Source organism: Marmota marmota, unplaced genomic scaffold, assembly GCF_001458135.2.
Source record: "Marmota marmota marmota unplaced genomic scaffold, marMar, whole genome shotgun sequence".
In the NCBI taxonomy this organism is placed as follows: domain Eukaryota; kingdom Metazoa; phylum Chordata; class Mammalia; order Rodentia; family Sciuridae; genus Marmota; species Marmota marmota.
In genome coordinates this window covers 13,088,677-13,107,503 of record NW_026000057.1, presented here as the reverse complement: position 1 = coordinate 13,107,503, position 18,827 = coordinate 13,088,677, and the positions used below count along the sequence as shown (strand labels likewise).

The 18,827-nt window shown below is 35.3% G+C and overlaps 1 protein-coding gene across 3 annotated transcripts in view; it reads right to left on the bottom strand.

The window, feature by feature from the left end:
* Gucy1a1 (guanylate cyclase 1 soluble subunit alpha 1) overlaps positions 1-18,827 on the bottom strand; it is a 61,485-nt gene that overhangs the window by 15,167 nt on the left and 27,491 nt on the right. For 2 of the 3 annotated variants that reach the window (XM_048813549.1, XM_015484504.2), the window contains exons 2-6: positions 15,431-15,783; positions 9,673-9,734; positions 5,822-5,880; positions 3,985-4,694; positions 1,498-1,983 (exon numbers count right to left, since the gene is read on the bottom strand). In XM_048813549.1, coding sequence (XP_048669506.1) covers positions 1,498-1,983; positions 3,985-4,694; positions 5,822-5,880; positions 9,673-9,734; positions 15,431-15,685 — 1,572 coding nt within the window. In that variant the 5' untranslated portion in view covers positions 15,686-15,783. Of the gene's footprint in view, positions 1-1,497; positions 1,984-3,984; positions 4,695-5,821; positions 5,881-8,330; positions 8,427-9,672; positions 9,735-15,430; positions 15,784-18,827 lie in introns of those variants that run through there. The other variant, XM_048813550.1, reaches the window with a different exon arrangement.

Genomic DNA, 18,827 nt, shown 5'->3' with positions numbered 1-18,827 from the left:
CTCCCCTCCCCTCCCCTCCTCTCTCTCTACCCCCTCCACTGTATAACACTTGTACATTGCTGGTGGGACTGCAGATTGGTGCAGCCAATTTGGAAAGCAGTATGGAGATTTCTTGGAAAGCTGGGAATGGAGCCACCATTTGACCCAGCTATTCCCCTTCTTGGTCTATTCCCTAAAGACCTAAAAAGAGCATGCTACAGGGACACTGCTACATCGATGTTCATAGCAGCACAATTCACAATAGCAAGACTGTGGAACCAACCTAGATGCCCTTCAATAGACGAATGGATAAAAAAAATGTGGCATTTATACACAATGGAGTATTACTCTGCATTAAAAAATGACAAAATCATAGAATTTGCAGGGAAATGGATGGCATTAGAGCAGATTATGCTAAGTGAAGCTAGCCAATCCCTAAAAAACAAATTCCAAATGTCTTCTTTGATATAAGGAGAGTAACTAAGATCAGAGTAGGGACGAAGAGCAGGAGAAGAAGATTAACATTTAACAGGGATGAGAGGTGGGAGGGAAAGGGAGAGAGAAGGGAAATTGCATATAATTTAAACCAATATGAAACTTTAAATTCTGACGAAGCAAGCAGAATGTGAAATTTCTTCATTAGCTCTCTTCCTAAAAATAGTTAGACTCTTTGAAAACTAATTTATTAGGTGTCAGAGACAGTCAATGTTGTATCCTCAGTGTTAATTATAATCATTCAATAAATCCTGAATATCTCATCCATAACTCTATGATAACCTTTGTAATAGTCTTGTTCACAAAGTTTATGGGATGTAGTGTGTTACTCATGCATATAAACTCTAGGTGGATATTTCTCTGTTGCAGAATTGAGAAAAGGTTTTTCACTTGCTCAGTTTATTGTGTATGCAAGGTAGAGAACAAATTTGAAGACAGATCTGTCTTATTCAAATGTCTACCCTTGACCAAGCTGCAAAAGTGCCTTAAGTAGGTAATTCTGATTTCTGTTAACTGGCTATCAAAAGTGCCATGTAAACTCTGTTTACATGAATTAATCTATTTAAAGGGAATTTTTTTATAATCATCATGTTTTTTTTTTTTTTACTCTTTAAAGACACAAAGGATAAAGTTCTCCTATATGAGTCATACCCTGAAATATCTCATGCTTCATAATTCAACTCGGTTTGCACAGTGAAGTGGCTGCTCTCTTGACTCTTAAACTCTACCTTTTTTACTGTCTTCCATTCAGCCTTTCTCCCTCCTCCATTCTATGCTTATTCTTTGAGAAGACAATGTGGCAGTCCTTTCCTAGAACAATTAGCTCTGTTTCTGTGCAGATCCAAAGCTATTTTGGGCTGGAGAACACCCACATAATTGATACACAAAGACTGTTCCAGGGTATAGCTTTCCTGACCCTGCAGAGAAAGCCTGTCATTTACATTACAATTCAGATTCTAGGCACAGTACTTTTTTCACAGTGACTTTTGCCTGTAAATGACCATTGCCCTGCCCCACCCTTACCTTGTACACATCCAGCTCTCCACACTGTTGGTCAAAACGAGTGTAGAGGGCATTGAGCATGGTGATGACCTGCAGTGGTGAGCACTGGGAGCAGATGGCAGTGAACCCAACTATGTCTGAGAAAAGCATGGTGACATTACTGAACTTCTTGGCTTGCACCACCTGCCCTTGCCACAGTTGTTGAGCCACCTCAGAGGGGAATATAGAGCACAGAAGGTCTACTGTCTTTTTCTTCTCTTCCTCCAGGGCTTGGTGGGCTTGCTCAAGGGTGGCCTTCAGCTTCCCCAGCCTCTTCTTCAGGCCATCTTGAGCTCGAGCTTGTTCCCCTATCAAGACCACATCCCTCAGTGCGTTGTGAATTGGGATGTCTGATAGGTAGAGCCCTCTTCCTGTAAAATCTTCTAATCTGTCCACACAGGGTGACCCCAAGAACAATATTGCACTGGATTCAACAATGTAGATCATTTGGCCTTTGAGATCCATAACCTGCAAAACAAAGGAGAACCCAATTGTTTTGGTTTATTCAAGTTTGCAGCATCTTTCTGAGACAAAAGGAGAGGAAGTACATACAGGGATAATCGCTAGGCATTCAAACTCTGTTTTTTAACCTAATGCAAAAGAATAAAATGCTTTCTAAAAGTTCCAATTTGGTATAAGTTCTAAAATGCTTGCAGATATTTGAAGAACATTTTGGTGTATGCACTACACAAAAATTATGATTTCCAATGGACAATTCAAAACATTGAAGGCTTTCTTGGCTTCAAGGCTTTCTCACCAAGAAGCATGCTGATAATTTTGCTAATATATTCTTTTAATATTTCCCTTCTTTCTTCCTCTTTCTTTTTTATTATTTATTTATTATTTTTAGTTGTTTTTACCTTTATTTATTTATTTTTTTTACGTTGTGCTGAGGATTGAACCCAGGGCCTTGCATGTGCTAAGTGTGTGCTCTACCGCTGAAACACAACTCCAGATCTTTCTTTCTTTCTTTCTCTTTCTTTTTCCTTTTTCCTCCTTCCCTCGCTCCCTCCTTTCCTTTCTTCCTTCTCCCCACACCCTCTCTCTTTCTCTCTACAAGTGATTGAACCTACCATATCCTGAGCCCCTTTTATGTTTTATTTTGAGAAATAATTTCACTAAACCTGGGCTACCTAAATTGCTAGGTCTACCTAAATTGCTGAGGCTGTTTTCGAACTTGCAATTCTCCTGCCTCAGCCTCCAGAGCTGCTGGGATTACAAGCATGCACCACTATGCCTGACACTTTTGATATTATTTATTGGCTAATAAATAATTAGTCTCTCCCAGAGACTTCACTGGGAGAAAGCTGATCCTATAGAAAAAGTAATGTCCCTATTTCAACTTTGCCTGTAGCACTTAACCAATGTTGCCTTTTATAAACACAAAACAGAGAACCAACCAGCTAGCACGATGGGGGCTTGGAAGAGATGATCAAATTGGACCACAGAAAATTGGTGCACATGTGCACAAATATGTATGTGTGTCCACTGAAGCAGTTATTTGCAACACAAATATTCTTCAATGGGAGACTGGTTAAATAAAGTAGAACATGATCATCCAATGGAATAGCACAATTTCCAGAAAAGTGAAATAGATCTATACCCAATAATATGAAAGGATGACCAAAACATATTGTTTAGCAAAAAAAGTAATTTTGAAATAGTAATTTTGCTGTAAACAAAAATGTAAAAAACTGATATTTTCATAATTTTGCTGCAAAGAACATCTTTGTGTATTAGCCATTTAAAAACACATGTAGATATGTTAATTTTACTATAAAAATTAATATTAAAGCTGTTTCAGTGTTAGAAACAGTGGTTGTCCTGGGGTTATAAGCATTTAAGCCTCTCAGCTTTTTTTACACTATCAACTATGACTGTAAACTTTCTTTCCTGAAACTAAGTAATTACCAAAGTTCTCTACCATGTGTCAGAACTCATCCCCTACCACACTCTCTGTAGCAATTAATCATATCTATTAAGTATTGATTAAAAATCAATTTAGTGGTTGGGGAATGTAGCTGAGATGTAAAGCATTTGCTTAGCATGTTCAAGGCTCTGTGTCAGATCCTCAACACTGCAAAAAACAAACACATAAATAAACATTCAATTAGTTACCTCTTACAATATGTGGTTTTTCTTTACTTATTATAAAACAATATTTTTATTATTCAAACTAAATTAACTATTTGATAATAAAATAATTTTATATAGACACTTATCTAATTTAAATTTAAATACCCAATAAGGATTTTGAAAGGCAAATTATATTCAATAAATATTTGTGAATTAATGAATCAAGTAAGCAAGTAAATGAATGCAGAAAGGATTTTGAGATTATTACAGCCTCAGAAGGGAGTTGTTTTAGACATAAATGTGTAATCAAAACATTTGAAGTGATGCAATGGTTTTTAGTACTCAAATATAAAATAACAATTTATATGAAAGATAATATTGAGCTTTCCTTACCCTTGAAGCTTTCTTCACAGAGTTGTCCCATCTCCTCACTCGTATGACAAATTGCATATTCAGCATTGTCATGATCCCACTAAAGGTTTGGTTGATTTTGGGAGTCAGAATTTCAAAGTATTCTTCAAAATTTGGCTTTCCTTGAAAGTCCCTCCTGTTCATCAGTCTTCTAATGCCATTGCCAAGTTGCAGAATGGTCAGATCTTTGTCAAACATGAAATGGAATGGGAAGGTCTTACAGAAGAGGGATGCGGGGATCACCAGGGAGGACTGGGGTTTCCCGGGGGACAGAGACGGTTTGGTGCTTTTCACATGGACAGAGTATAACAAATAGGGCTGATTGACGAATTCCGTGCAATCACTTCGGAAACAGGGAGGCATCAAGGACACGTCCACTTCGGTCTCATACAGTGTGTGAGCAGCTGCCTTAATGACACCGGGAAGGATCAGGGACGTGATTTTCTTGGGGAAGAAATAGTAAACATTTAAGAAATCATACTCCTTATCCAGGCATAGAATGGAGGCGTCTTCAAGCCTGCCCCTCTTTTCTGCTTCCTGGCAATGGCTGCTCTGTTTCAGGAGGGTGCTGAAGCTGTTTAAAAAATCTTTCAGGGTGCCTCCAACCACGCCGAGTATGTGTTCGTCTTCCTCATAGCAAATTTTAAAGAGCTCTTCACCGAGGGATTCTCTGATGGTCTCCACTGGAACCCCTGACAACACAGAGCACAAGTTCTGCCACCTGGGAGAAGTCAACTGGGTAGGGCTGTTCTGTCACTTCTATTTTCAACCTAGTTTCATTTGCTTATTTAGTTTCCTCTTTATCTATTTCCTCTAATAAGAGTTCCAACCAAAATCAAATAACTAGAGTCAAACTATCAATACCGCTTAGCTTCTAAAATTCTGGTAAAAATTCTGAGTAAAAATCCTCAGTTATCTTTTTAAATGACCAATTTAGTGTAATAAACTACCTTTTAATCTCTATTAACTATAAGACAACAATTAGAATCTCAGGATTAAGTCCACTTAGAAAAAGCCTTCCCATCTCTCCTTATGAAATGCCTCACCCCTCAGAGGACCTCCTGTAGTGTGTCAAACACTGGAATCAATTTAATATCAATGGTGGTGAGACTCAATTTTGTGTGGAGATAATTATAAAGCATTGTTTTTCCTCTGAGCAGAATGAACCCTTGTTATTTAATATTACCTGGATGAATATTTGCTTTAAATATATTATTTACTTTCTACAGCTTCTCCTTCCAAAACCTCTGTGTACCACATTTTCTCCTCTGCGATGCAGGAAAAATAACACTAACCGCTTCAAGACACTATTGTGATATGTGGAGATGATGTTTAGAATAATATCTGGCTCCTAAGATGGGCTCAATATAAATTAGCCATTATTATCATAATTCTGTACAAATTGTACTTTTAGAAAGAGGCAACCTCTTGGTCCATGTATTCAAATTTGAAAAAGGCAGTACAATAGTCACTCGTCTATTTTTTTCCCCAAGCTAGTTATTAACGTGGGAACACTGAAAACCCTTTCTCCCATGATTGATTTCAACCTTTAAAAACATTCTTTATTTTACCTTGTTGAGCAGAATTTCTTGTGTATAAATTAGAAATGCTTGGGCTCAAGACCAAAGCCTGTGAATGTCTGTAAGTCAGTTTCCCATCTAGCCTATCTACTTCTCAGTCAATAATGATGATAAAAAGAGGACATGTTTGAGATCAAACAATAACATATAATACATCACATTACAGTAACACAATGTAAAATATTGACCACTTCACCCACAAGTAAATATAAGTATTTTTAAGAAAATATTTCTATTACCTGCTGCAATTGCTTGATCTGCAATTAGTTTTTCAAAGTCTTCTCTTTCTAAAAATCTCCTGGAAATAATTCAATATCTTAAATTATAAAATGATACATGAATGCTAAAAATTCATATTATAGGAAACATATAGAAATTATGACAGGTAATAGCTTTGCAGAAACAAATTTTGTCTAGCAACTTTGCAGGAACAGAGCAGTGACATGTACAGTCCAAAGCAATGTTGGGAAAGTCCAAACTGTATGTGAATTGCACATGACATAGAGTATTTCCTCATCTTTATTGAAGCATATTTGCCTTCGATGTTCATTTTACATAGGCTAATACTAAAGGAAATATGCACTGGCAGAGAACCAGGAGTGTGACCTGCTCAAGAAGAGGTAATGGGGACTGAGATGTGACTGAGTGGTAAAAAGCTTACTTAGCACGTGTGAGGCCCTGGGTTCAATTCTAGTAACCCCAGCCCTCCCACACAAAGATAGTAATAAATCTTCAGAGTTTTCTTATCATGTATCTAAAAAAAAATCCACATACAGAGGGATTTTACTTTTAAGTATCACTGTTGCTTTGCTGTTTTTTTTTTTTTTCTTAAACTAATACACAGTATTTCTTGCTTTTTGGGTTTAGAGCTGTACATATTTATCTCAGACATCATCAAATTATACTTTCATTCTTACTCTTGTATAGAAAATTAGTAACCAGAGAAATATAGTATTTTATCAAACTGCACTTATAGCACAGAAATTGATAACCTAATAGCAGACATTCTGATTAATAAAAAAAAATATTTCAGTAATTTCAACAGGATAACCTGTCAATTTATTAAGTTTTAGTGTGGTCATTATGTCACTCAGGTTGGTTGCTCAGAGAGCTTTTGCTTTGTTTCTTCTTCTGGGATCTTCTAACTAATCATAGCATCATTTGTATGAATTCATGGGGAGGGTGAATTTCTGACACCCATGATATGATTATAACAAAATCTACTAAGTTACTGAAGCATATTAAAAGACACCCAAGGTTCTATTTGTGGTTCAATTTGCCATTAGATGAATCAAGTTTACAATCAGGTAAATTTAAATTTTTAAATATAATTTCAATATAATGTTGAGAAGTTTTCACAAGGAAATATGTTCAAGAGGGAAACTGGCCAGTTCAGTAATTTGTCATATAAAGGTATACTAGTTATAACTATTTACAGTATTAGGTAAAAATATTTTATTTAAATGGGTTGAAACTCACCCTATGATTTATTTATGTATGCATGTATACACATATATGAATATGTGTGTATGTATTATATGAAATTTGGATCTAGAGATCCCCGAATCACTTGTTAGATATTTGTCTATATTAATCAATTTTTTTTCATAAAGAATGAGAGATTTCCTCACCCTGTGGTCTCCTTCCTTCCTTCCTTCCTTCCTTCCCTCCCTCCCTCCTTCATTCCTTCCCTCCTTCCTTTGTTTTTTGTATCAGATATTGAACCCAGGGGAACTTAACCATTGAGCCACATCTCCAGTCCTTTTTAAATTTGATTTAATTTATTTATTTTTAAATTTTGAGACAGGGCCTTGCTAAGCTGCTGAGGCTGGCTTTGCTCTTGCGATCTCCCGCCTCCACTGCTGGAGCAAGCCGCTGTCAATGCTGCCATTTCCCAGCACCCATGATATGAGATGTGAACAGAGGTTAGTTTGTCCAAAAAGCACATACTGCAATTCATGCACCTGAATTTCTTCAAAATTCATCTTCAAAAAATATAAGCAGTCATAATCACTTGCATGTGTACCAGCAAATGCATGTATGCAACACACACACACACATACACACACACTATACACACCCTACCCATGAATTCATATATATATTCATATATATATATATATATATATATATTCATATATATATTCATATATATATGAATTCATATATATATTCATGAATTCATATATATATAAATGATGCTATGATTAGAAGATCCCAGAAAAAGAAACAAAGCAAAAGCTCTCTGAGCAACCAACCTGAGTGACATAATGACCACACTAAAACTCATTCTCTGAAACAGGAGAAAGGTAATGGTAGTGGGGTGGGGGATAAAGAACTTCAGTCAAGGGCAATTTCCTGTTTAATATATTGGGTATTTTTGTTGTTGTTGTTTGTTTGTTTTTCAAGTTCCAGAAAATAATAAGCCACATAAAAAGGGTTAAGTTGTGTATATCCATTGGCAAACAGAGAACAGTGAAAATGATATGTGACTTGTCAATAAGCAAGTGAAGGAGAGAAACAGAAACGAAAAGAGAGTGCCCAACACTTAAAAAAAAAAAAAAGCAGAGCAAAGAAGAGCCATTTTGCTCATCAGCAAAGCAATCCTAGGATTAACAATCCAATTAACAATTGTTAACAATTAACAATGATATCATTTAAAAGGACAGTTATCTTTTTGTCCTGTAAGAAACAGGGAAAGTGGTAAACTATTTTTCAAGATTTCCAAATAAAATGATTATTGTTTACCAAGTGGTGAGATTTATTTTAAGAGATATGGCCCTGGGAACACATCCTTTCTGCATATTTGCCCGTGGTTGTCAGAATATTTCAGGACGCAAAGCCCTAAGAATAAATTTCCAGTGAACTGGCTGCCAAGGACTTAAGCAGACAGACACAGTAGCAGGGCAAGAATGACTTGTGGCTATCTTATCAGTCTGACTGAGAATTAAGGTCAGAGGCCTTCTGGAATGCTTTTCATATCACTCGTGTAAACAAAGCTTCTGTCAGACACATAGATTCACACTCTCTCCTTCTGAACCTCTCCCTGACCCCATCTTGGCTTATTTCTGCTGCCTGTAGCCTGGGACCAGTCAGTTGGCCAGGAAAATTAAGCCCAGATAATCCACAGGACAGATTATCCACTCATGGGTAGGAGATAGATGAATGCATTTATAAAATATCCCAATGATGGTAACTGCTTTGCAGCATTCCAGTGTTCAATTCTGCAAATCTAACTCAAATATTTATTGTATTATTGACAAATTAAGTTATCCTTGAAATTTCAAGGTATCAGAAATAGGGTTGATCAAATTATTCACCAGCCATAAAGGTGCTGAGAAATGGATACATGTCAGCTTAAAAAAAGAAATGTCACCTTACATTAAGTCTCCTCCAAAATCTTTTCAAGGAAAAATTTAAAAGAGAGTACACACATACACACAGAATATGATCATATTCACCAGAGCAGCCAAACTGATTATGAGAATGCTGATACTGAAGAACTTCCTTAAGAATTAGTAAGTAACTTAGCTTCTTCCCCAAGCCTGGGTCCTCCTCCTCTTACCATTTTGATATACATTTGCTAAAGATTGAACATTTTGAAATATGTGTGTTAGGGTAAGAGTGCCCGCTAGCTCACTACTTGGACCTCTGTTCTGATTTTTTTCTGTCTATGCCTTACCAAATATTTTGCTAAATACTTCCTAAATATTTTACACATAACCCCTTAGTATATATGAAAGTATAAACCTTATGGGAGCTTGTTGAAAGTAGAAGTATATGGAAACATGGTTAAAATCATGAGCTGTAAAAAAAAAAAAAAAAAAAAACCAAGCTGAATTTCAGCTCTGCATTCTCCTACATAGTTGTAAAATCCTAAAACTTTTGCATAAACCCTAATTTAGTCTTCTATGAAATGTGAAAAATAAATGTACTTACTTTCAAATTAGTAGCTGCTAAAATACTTAGCTCATTTCTGGCATATAATAATGATTCAATAAAGGTTGATGCATGCAGTAAGTACTGGCTACTTTCAGTCATATTAGTAGTTATAACAGGGAGGTCACAGAACTAAAGTGGTTCAACTTACCTGCTTTCTTTTATTTTATGCTTTGACAATGTTCTCTGAAGTGCAAGGTTCAGCCGTTCAAACTGGAAATTGAAAAGAAATGTTTTAAACATTTCCTTACCTAACAATTCATTTGAAAAATGCAGATTTTAAAAATTTCATTCTGAAGGTTTCTAAAAAAGGAGAAACTTTCTTGCCTGAATGATTTAATATAGTGGGTTTACACTTTGGAAGCTGGGACTGGGTTGCTATGTGTTCTTCTAACTTGGGAAGAAACAATGAGCTCAGACTAATGTGAGTTTGGCTGTGAGGTTGTACACAGGCTTTGCCTCTTTAGCCATGATCTCACTGACAGCCACAGGACAATAAAGCTGAGTCTGCGTCTAAACAGATGACTCCAGTTTGGTAATGTCAAGTCTTCTATAGAATCCATAGGCATCACTCATTGGTTCAGGAAATTCCCCTAGATGCCCTGCCACTACTTCAACCACAGCATCAAGTAACTCATTATGTCTCTCCAGTATACTACTAATGCTTTTATTGGACTTTTATACTTTCTTTTTTAGGAAAATGAGTTCTGATCCAAAAAGGAAAAGCTGGAATACACCTGCTTCACCAAACTCAGCTACAGTAGGAAGAGGGACCATTCTTCCTCCCTCTCTTATAAGGACAGCAAAGGTTAGAAGAAAATGACCAATTTTTTATTCCCTGCTGGCAATGAGAAGATCATGAAACACCAAAAAGGGTCTTGACTGAAAGACACGAAGGGATAGCCCTGAGGAAAAGGAAGAAAAAAATATTCCAGTGACAGAATTGTTTGCATTTCTCTCCTCATAGCCCATCAGGAGTTCCTGATTCAGAATAGGTGTAGCTCATTGACAGAGCACTTACCTAGCAAGTGCAAGGCCCTGGTTTTGATCCCCAGTGCCAGAAACAAAACAAACAAAAAACCTTCTTGATCAGAGCAGCAATTCATATATAAACAAGATAATTCAACTTAGTTTAGTTTGGAAATAATTTCTAAGAAATTCTAAGAGTAACATTCTATACTTGACTATAACACTTCTCTAATAAAATTTTACAGATTAAGCATTCAAGACTTTGAATAGTGAACAGAAGGAATGTAACTCATTCATTCAATAAATATGTATATTCTATCTACTATGAGTGAGTGCTATTCTAGGTTGTACACTCATCCCAGTGGAAGAGACAGGTAATAAAAGTAAAAAAAAAAAAAAATTGAGTAGCAGACACTATGAAGAAAAACTGAGACCTCATTTACAAAGGCAGCAACCCTGAATTATTTATGAAACTTTTTCCATATTAATATATTTTGCAGAAAGAAAGAAAGAACTCAAGCCCATGGTTTTATGGATTTATATCCATTTCAACACTCTGTTACTAGTAATATCAGGGTAATATTCTGCTCTTGAGAAATTCAGCTTTTTCAGCACTCTAGATGATGAACCTCATTTACTGTCTCACCAGTTGAACTAGTTCCTGTGTTATGAATGCACTCTGAATGAAAATTTCATGAATAATTGCTATTTTAGGCAAGATGGAGGTGACTTTGGATGGCCAGAAACTCTGACTTTCGATGGTCAGAATTTCATTGTCATAGTTTTTGGATGTCACTATTTCAATTGGTTTTTCACTTGTATACAATTTTTAATAGACCAAGTATACTTTAATTCATAAGGGTAAATTATAACACTGTTCCTTTTTTTTTCTCCTTACAACCCAATATTCTGGAACATATGTAGAACCCCATGATTCTCTTCATATCCTCTTCTTCTCTAGATCTGTGATATGGGGTAAAACCATTTATGTGAGCATATCTAATGCAATTGATTCAATTCAGAAAATGGATCTGATTTGCTACAAACTCCATTAAAGCTCCTTAGACTCTATGACTGAGGAGCTCACAGGATTATCAGGGGGCAACATCTATGAAAAAATAAGCAATATAATAGTAAAAGACCAATAAATGATTGAGATGCAAAGAGTTTTTCATGACTTCAATTATGTTTTTTTAAGTTTAAACTGGTATTTTAATTTTATGTGCTTTCAATTTTTTTTCAGACAAAAATTACAAATTTGGATGTAATGATCAAGACCTTTTAAACTCAAATATTCCACTACTCTGGATGAACAGCTCCCATTGTAAATTTTCTAATGATAATGAATTTTAATACTTGCCATCCCTCACAAAAACGTAATCAAAGAGTTAAATCTGATTACCTAAAATAAGAACTATGATGTCAAATACTATTTTGAGTTTCTTCCTTTGGATTATTGATAGAACTGAAACTAAAACAGGCTGAACATTAAATCTGTCAATTTGAAAAAGAAACAGTGAAAAATAGAGGTATATATCAAAGACAAACAGATGTTTGGACAGCCAATGATGAAATTCAGATTGATTAGTACACATTTCAACTGTGCCGCGACCCCTCGCCGGCAAGGGAAAACACGACACAGGATTCTTCTTTCAGCAGTTTATTCAGGCCTTGATTCATGTATCTTCTTCTAGTGACCCCCCGCCGAGCGCCCAAGCACAGCCTAATAAAGCCTCCCGCATACCAATCCTAAGCTGCCACGTGGACCTTTCTCATAGGGTGGAAGGGATTGCGTGCCAATTCTCCATATTAGGAGTTGTTTATCACAGGCCACAGTGGAAGCCGGCGCCATCTTCTAATGGCGGCCACGGTCTAATTAGAACGGCTCACCACACAACTGTTTTCAACAATGAGGCATTTACTGTCATATGGCAAATGACGTCAGATGGAGAAGAAGAAGAGTCATACTATAGCCTTGTCCTCTCTGCCACATGACACTAGTCAATTCTTTGAGTATTTTTGTGAGTTCATGAAAAAACAACACAGTTTATTCTAAATAAAGATAAAGGAAAAATATAACCTATATTTCATATTCCAACCTAGCATTTCAGAACATTTCATTAAGAAAAAAAAGTAGGGCAGTTTATAGTGGCCCACACGTCTCAAAGAATAAAAGAATTCACACAATCCCGCGACTTCTCCAAGAGAGCGGGAGAGAAATGGAACATGCACATCCATTGAAAAGGTTTCAGAAGGTCACAGAATCTCTGTCTTGGACAGTTGTTGAAGGTATTTCCAATACCTTTAAAGCCAGCTCATAAAAACTCAAATGTATAGACACCGAACAAAGCTATAAGGAACACAAAGAGTCAGGGAAATGTGACACAACTGAAGAACAAAATAAATGTCTAATAACCTACCATCAAGAAACAAGGAACTATGAATTACTTGACAAGAAATTCAAAATAATAATGTTTGCTCAGTAAGATATAAGATAGCACAAATAGACAAAGTCAAGAAAACTTTGTGAACAAACGGAGAATAAAAGCAAAGAAGTAGAAAATGTAAAAAATGAACCAAACAGAAATTCCAGAGTTCAATAACATATTACCTAAACTGACAAATAAAGAGTTTTAGTAGCAGATTTGATAGAGCAAAAGAATCTGCAAATTCAAAGATAAGTCATTTGAAACTATTCATTAGAAGATCAAAAAGGAAAAAGAATGAGGAGAATTTATGGGACTTTTGGAACACTATCAAGTGAATCAGAATGTTTCAAAAAGAGATTCCAACACGTATATATTCTTAATGTAGCACTTCAAAATTTATCCAACAAAATAATAAAGCTAACGTGACAGAACTCAGGGAAAGGATGGAAACAATCCAATTTTCTCATGATCACCATCTGTTCACCTCTACGCATTTCACTCTATGCTTAGAAATAAGAGTATTAACCACTTCTCAGACTATGATACAAACACCCCCTGAGAAGGGCTATATTTCTCATCCTAGCCAAAGCTGGTTGTCTTATGACTGAAGAGGAGTGAACATAATTAAATATTTCTATTTCAATGATCATGAGCCAAGATACTATAGTGATAATATAATATTTGTAGTAAGCTCCCTCAACTTTCCGCTAGTTCTGATGCATCTTCCTTTAAGTTTCAATTTGTCTCCTCTTTCTCAGTAATTCTACCCTTATTTTCAAATCAGTTACTGCTCTAACCACTAAAAGCTGCTTGTTTTTGGTTAAGTCACTAAATTTCTCTGATACTTCCTGCCTGCAGGTGGAGGGAGGTTTCTTTGAAATTCCTTTTATATCTAAATGTCAGTGAGTCTGGGTTCTTTGGTGCTCTGCATCAGTAAAATGTTGATTTTTGTATTAATTAAAATTATCAACATATTATGGTAGCTGAATTATGACTATGTCAATGTCCAACTTTATAGATTAAGTGAGTTTATATAAGCCTATGAATATCGAAAAGGGATGAAGGTATCATGAGAATTTTCAACTGCTCTTCTCTTTAGCCCTGTAGGGAGAGAGGAGCTCTCCACCTCCATTTCTTAAATATTTGACTTCCTTTGGTAAATACCATGTTCTAAAGTTTCCTTTAACCCTCTCTCTCTCTTTAATATAAAGATATTTTAAAAATTTAATTGGTGCATTATAATTACTATATATATAATGGTGGAAATCATCATTACATATTTGAACATGCACACAATACAACAATATAATTTGGTAAATTTCATTCATCAATACCTCTTTCCTCCTATCCTCCCTTCTCTAGTTCCCTTCCTCTACTCTATTAGTCTTCCTTCTAGTTTCATAAGATCCCATCCCTTTTTTCCTCTTTTTCTCTTTATATAAACATTGACTTCCTAGTTTGGCTTATTTCACTTAATATAATATAATGCTCTCAAGTTCCTTCATTTTCCTGAAAATGACACAGTTTCATTTTTCTTTGTGGCTGAATAAAACCCCATTGTGTGTGTGTGTGTGTGTGTGTGTGTGTGTAGGTGTGTGTATTTTCATTCATCTGTTAACAGACTCTTAAGCTGGTTCCATATTTGGCTATTGTGAATTGTGCTGTTACAAACATATACAACTATAAATGCTAACTTTAGTACTTGAGGATAAATACTGAGGTGTTATATAACTGGATCATATGGTGGTTCCATTACTAATCTTTTGAGAAACCTATATATTGATTTTTATAGTGGTTTTACTAATTTACAATCCCAGTAATAGTGCATAAGGATTCCTTTATCATCACTCCTGAGTTAACAACAGTGAGACACTGAAAATCACAAGCTCATGTCTCTGAGCCAAGGGAATGCCTGGGTTAAACCTAATTTGTACAGTTTTTAGATTCAGAGCCAATAAAAAAAGGAGATTTCCAGACTTCTGCAAGTTGGCAGGGAATAAATGATACTCTTTGGAATTAGGACAGGAAAGCCTGTCAGAAAGCACATTATTCTTCAAAGAATTCAATTTTAAAACAATAGATAAAGCTACTGAGTACTTATGGTATGGCAAGAGCTACGGATGATTCCACTTAGTACTCATAAAATTCTAGGGACTAAATAATATTATTATTTTCATTTCACAGATGAGGAAACAGAGGTTATCAGGAGTTAAACAGTTGCTCAAAGTGATAAAGTTTGTCAAAATTCATAATCTTTTTTGAAAATAATTCAAGATGTTAAACGTTTTAAGACTAAACACAATTTGAAGCATGGTTCTTCTTAAAAAGTGTTTTCATGTTTTAAGGAAATATTCTGTATTTAGTATAACCTTAAAAGTGATAAAGCAAGTGTTTAAGTATTTTCCTTAAACCATATGTGAGTGTGTGTGTGTGTGTGTGTGTGTGTATGTATGTATGTATTTACAATTTCAAAATATCATTAACCTCTCTAAAGGACATGCACTCACTCACCTCTGGGAAAATCAGTTTGCAAATACTCTCTGCCAAAGTGTGAAGATAGACTCGGCTCCGACTGGTCTTTCTTTGTGGAAGTGCTCCTTGTACATTCTTCTCAGGGATGTCTTGACAGATGGGCAGGGCTGCTTTGCAGCTCTCTGCACCTCCTGCTACCTCCTCTGCTGGATCTTTAGGAACCTGACCTGGGGCCAGTAAGGAGAAAGGACATTCCCCTGTAATCTTGAGATCCTTGAGCTTTGTGCAGAACATGATGCTGGCGCTGTCTCTGCTGTGATTTCCTCTGGCTGAACTGCTGTCCTGATAAGCAACAGCCACTATCAATTCAAGGACACTGTTGACCGGTGTGTCTATGGGCAAAGAGAACAGAAAGAGGACTAAGAGGAATGACCTTTTACACTTACGAAAACAAGAGGAAGACAGGTGCCAGAAAATAAAGACCATAGAGTCATATCATTTTCAAGTAAATAATTTTATATATATATATATATATTTTTTTTTTTTTTTTGCAGGTACCAATTACAAAATGGGTAGAACATCTGGCAAAGATATTTAATATGTGCACATTTAATATACTACTGTAGTAAAATACTTGCTTTTAGTATTTTAACATTTGTCAAATAAAATGTTTTTTTCTAAAATGTTCTTAACACAAACTACTAATTTTTATTTTTATAATCCATTTGCTCTAGTTTGATTCCTTAACAGTGGAATACCATGACAAAAATTCAAGTCTAAATCTATATTTTATTAGTTTTATTACTTTATTCCATCATTATTCCATTCTTCTTTCTAAAAAAATATGAATTGTATAAACCAATATCTCCTAAAAAATACCTAAAGAAGAAAGTATATAGGGAAAGACATAATGATGCCCAATGTTATGTTTTTGGACCTGGAATATGGAATTTCAGATGAAAAACAAGATTAGTAAAAATGACTACTGCAAATGAAAATATTTATCACTATAAATAGCAAAATAACTTTAAAATATTATCATAAGAATTAATTTCTCTTCAAAGAACTCCTCATGACTAAGAACATATGGAATTTTCAGGTGTCTGAGGATCCATATATAGAGAACACTTGGATAAATCAAGAAAGATTCTCTTTCCAGGCCCACTAAACTCATATACATCTCCATTCCTGCATATTCTCCCTTCTACTTTTTTGTCGATGTCATGGTTGTAAATTTCCACATAATTCATAACTCAATTATTGCTAGTTAATTGTCACTAAAACTGTCTAGTTTGAATTCAACACATCATTAACAACACTAATGATCTTTGACTGGATCCACCAACTCTTTTCTACTCTAAAGAAAAAAGAAAACCTTAAGGAATAATGGAAAAGAACCCACAGCTACAAATTCCCTACAATGTGTGTGACACAGTTTTGGGACTCTATATTTATAACTAATCCTATCAGCAACCATATGACACAAGTATTATTATCCCCAAAGGGCCAGAGGCTCCAAAGCTCAGGTCATTTTCTTGCAAGTGAAAAGCTAGAAACTGACAGGGCTAGTGTTGCAATTGTAGGTCTATCTGACTTCTGAGCCAACCTGTTTTCTATTACCCAGACTAATTCCAAGTGACACCAATTTCTACATAATCAGGCTTAGTCTATAAACTAAGATAAGTTTATCTGAAAAAAAAAACATGGCCTACAAGTTTATATTAAAATCAATTAGGAATCTGTATCTTCTGTCATTTGGATAATGGTATCTGAATCATCCAACACACAGTTTTATATTTCAATCTTTAGTACTGGAATGTGATCTTTTTCTTTTTCTTTTCGGTGTTTTTCAATGACCTGATATATTCTCAGTATGTATGTAAATTGTCACAGGTAAGTTATCTTATCAGATCTGAACAATGGACAATTCATTTTTTTTAATGGAGAAAAATAAGAAAACTAAATTCAACACTGGACACCCAGGAGGTGACATGCATATCAGATACAGGGACACTATGGATGCTGCCAGAAGCTATCAGAATGGGTTGTCATTTATAGTTATACCCCAATTCTGTGATCATATGCAATTTATGAATCAATAGGGCACATAGGAAGATTCTATGTGTTCAAGAGCAGAAAATACATTCTGCCCAAAGGGAATGGAATTATTTATCTCAACCATTCACTGAGGCAGGCCAAAGGTCATAAAGTGATGGGGAACAGCTATATGAATTCTCAAAGACCTAAAAGTCTAAAGTTTCCAGCCACATTCCCTTTGAGCCTTCATTCAATAAAAATCCATATCTCCATTTTTATCACATCTCAACATAATGCTAATATTATCTTACTATTATTTTATGCAGCCTTGTTTGCAACTAATAAATTCTACTGTTGCAGCATGAAAACAGCCATGGACCCTAAACAAAGGAGTGAGCATGGATACATTCCATTAAAATCTTATTTGTAAAATCAGGCTGCAAATCTGATCATTTGCTGACCCCTGGTTGCAAAAATCTGAGTAAGTTAAATGAAACATTTTGATCTGACTATAAGGCCAGAGTTACTTTTTCATATTCATTTCCTGCTTTTTTTCTTTCCAAAAGAAGCAACTATGTGCATCTAACTCTTGTTGTTTGTAGTGCTAGGGACTAAACTCGGGGGGCCTCCTGCATGCTTGGCAAATGCTCTTCCCCTAAGCTACATACCAGGTCTATGGATCCACTTTTTGTAAAACTTGAAAATAATCAAACAGATTGTGGTGGATAATCTTAAATACCTATTTATTTTAAAAAATAAAAATGCAAATATTTGCATCAATGCTAACAAGAAAGAATGGTAACTGAATGTCATAATTTCAATTATCTCAAAATATAACTACAAAGACTAGCAAAAGAAGATACTCTAAAAATGAAGGCAATGAGAAAGAGAATATTATAGATTGCATCTGACAAAAAATATGGAACTTCTTTCTAAAATAAATTATTATAATACATATTAGAATTCTAGTATTGGACTTAGATGTTTGGCAGAATACAGCTTATGATAACTCTTCTACTAAATTTAGTCTCTCATTCACATTGGATTTCAACTCTGGGAACCAAACTCAACATTTTAATTCTTATCTGTCTACTCATTCTGATTCTAGATGTATACAACTGACCAATCAACCTCTCTTGAAATTCTTTCTTTTCCTGTATTGCATAGTACCCTAATTTACAGAAAATGTCCCTGTTTTTTGTTTTGTTTTTAATCAACTTAAAAAGGGCAACAGGAAATGAGTTATGCTTACTTCAACATTAGTTAAGTGTTTAGTCTCATTAAGTCACATGTGTATAAACAAATAAATTAGCATTCTTCATGGTTGTAATTTCTGGTGAAATTACACACGGACCTTGTACAGGAAACCTATGTTCATCCTGGTTTCTTGGTTTGTCAA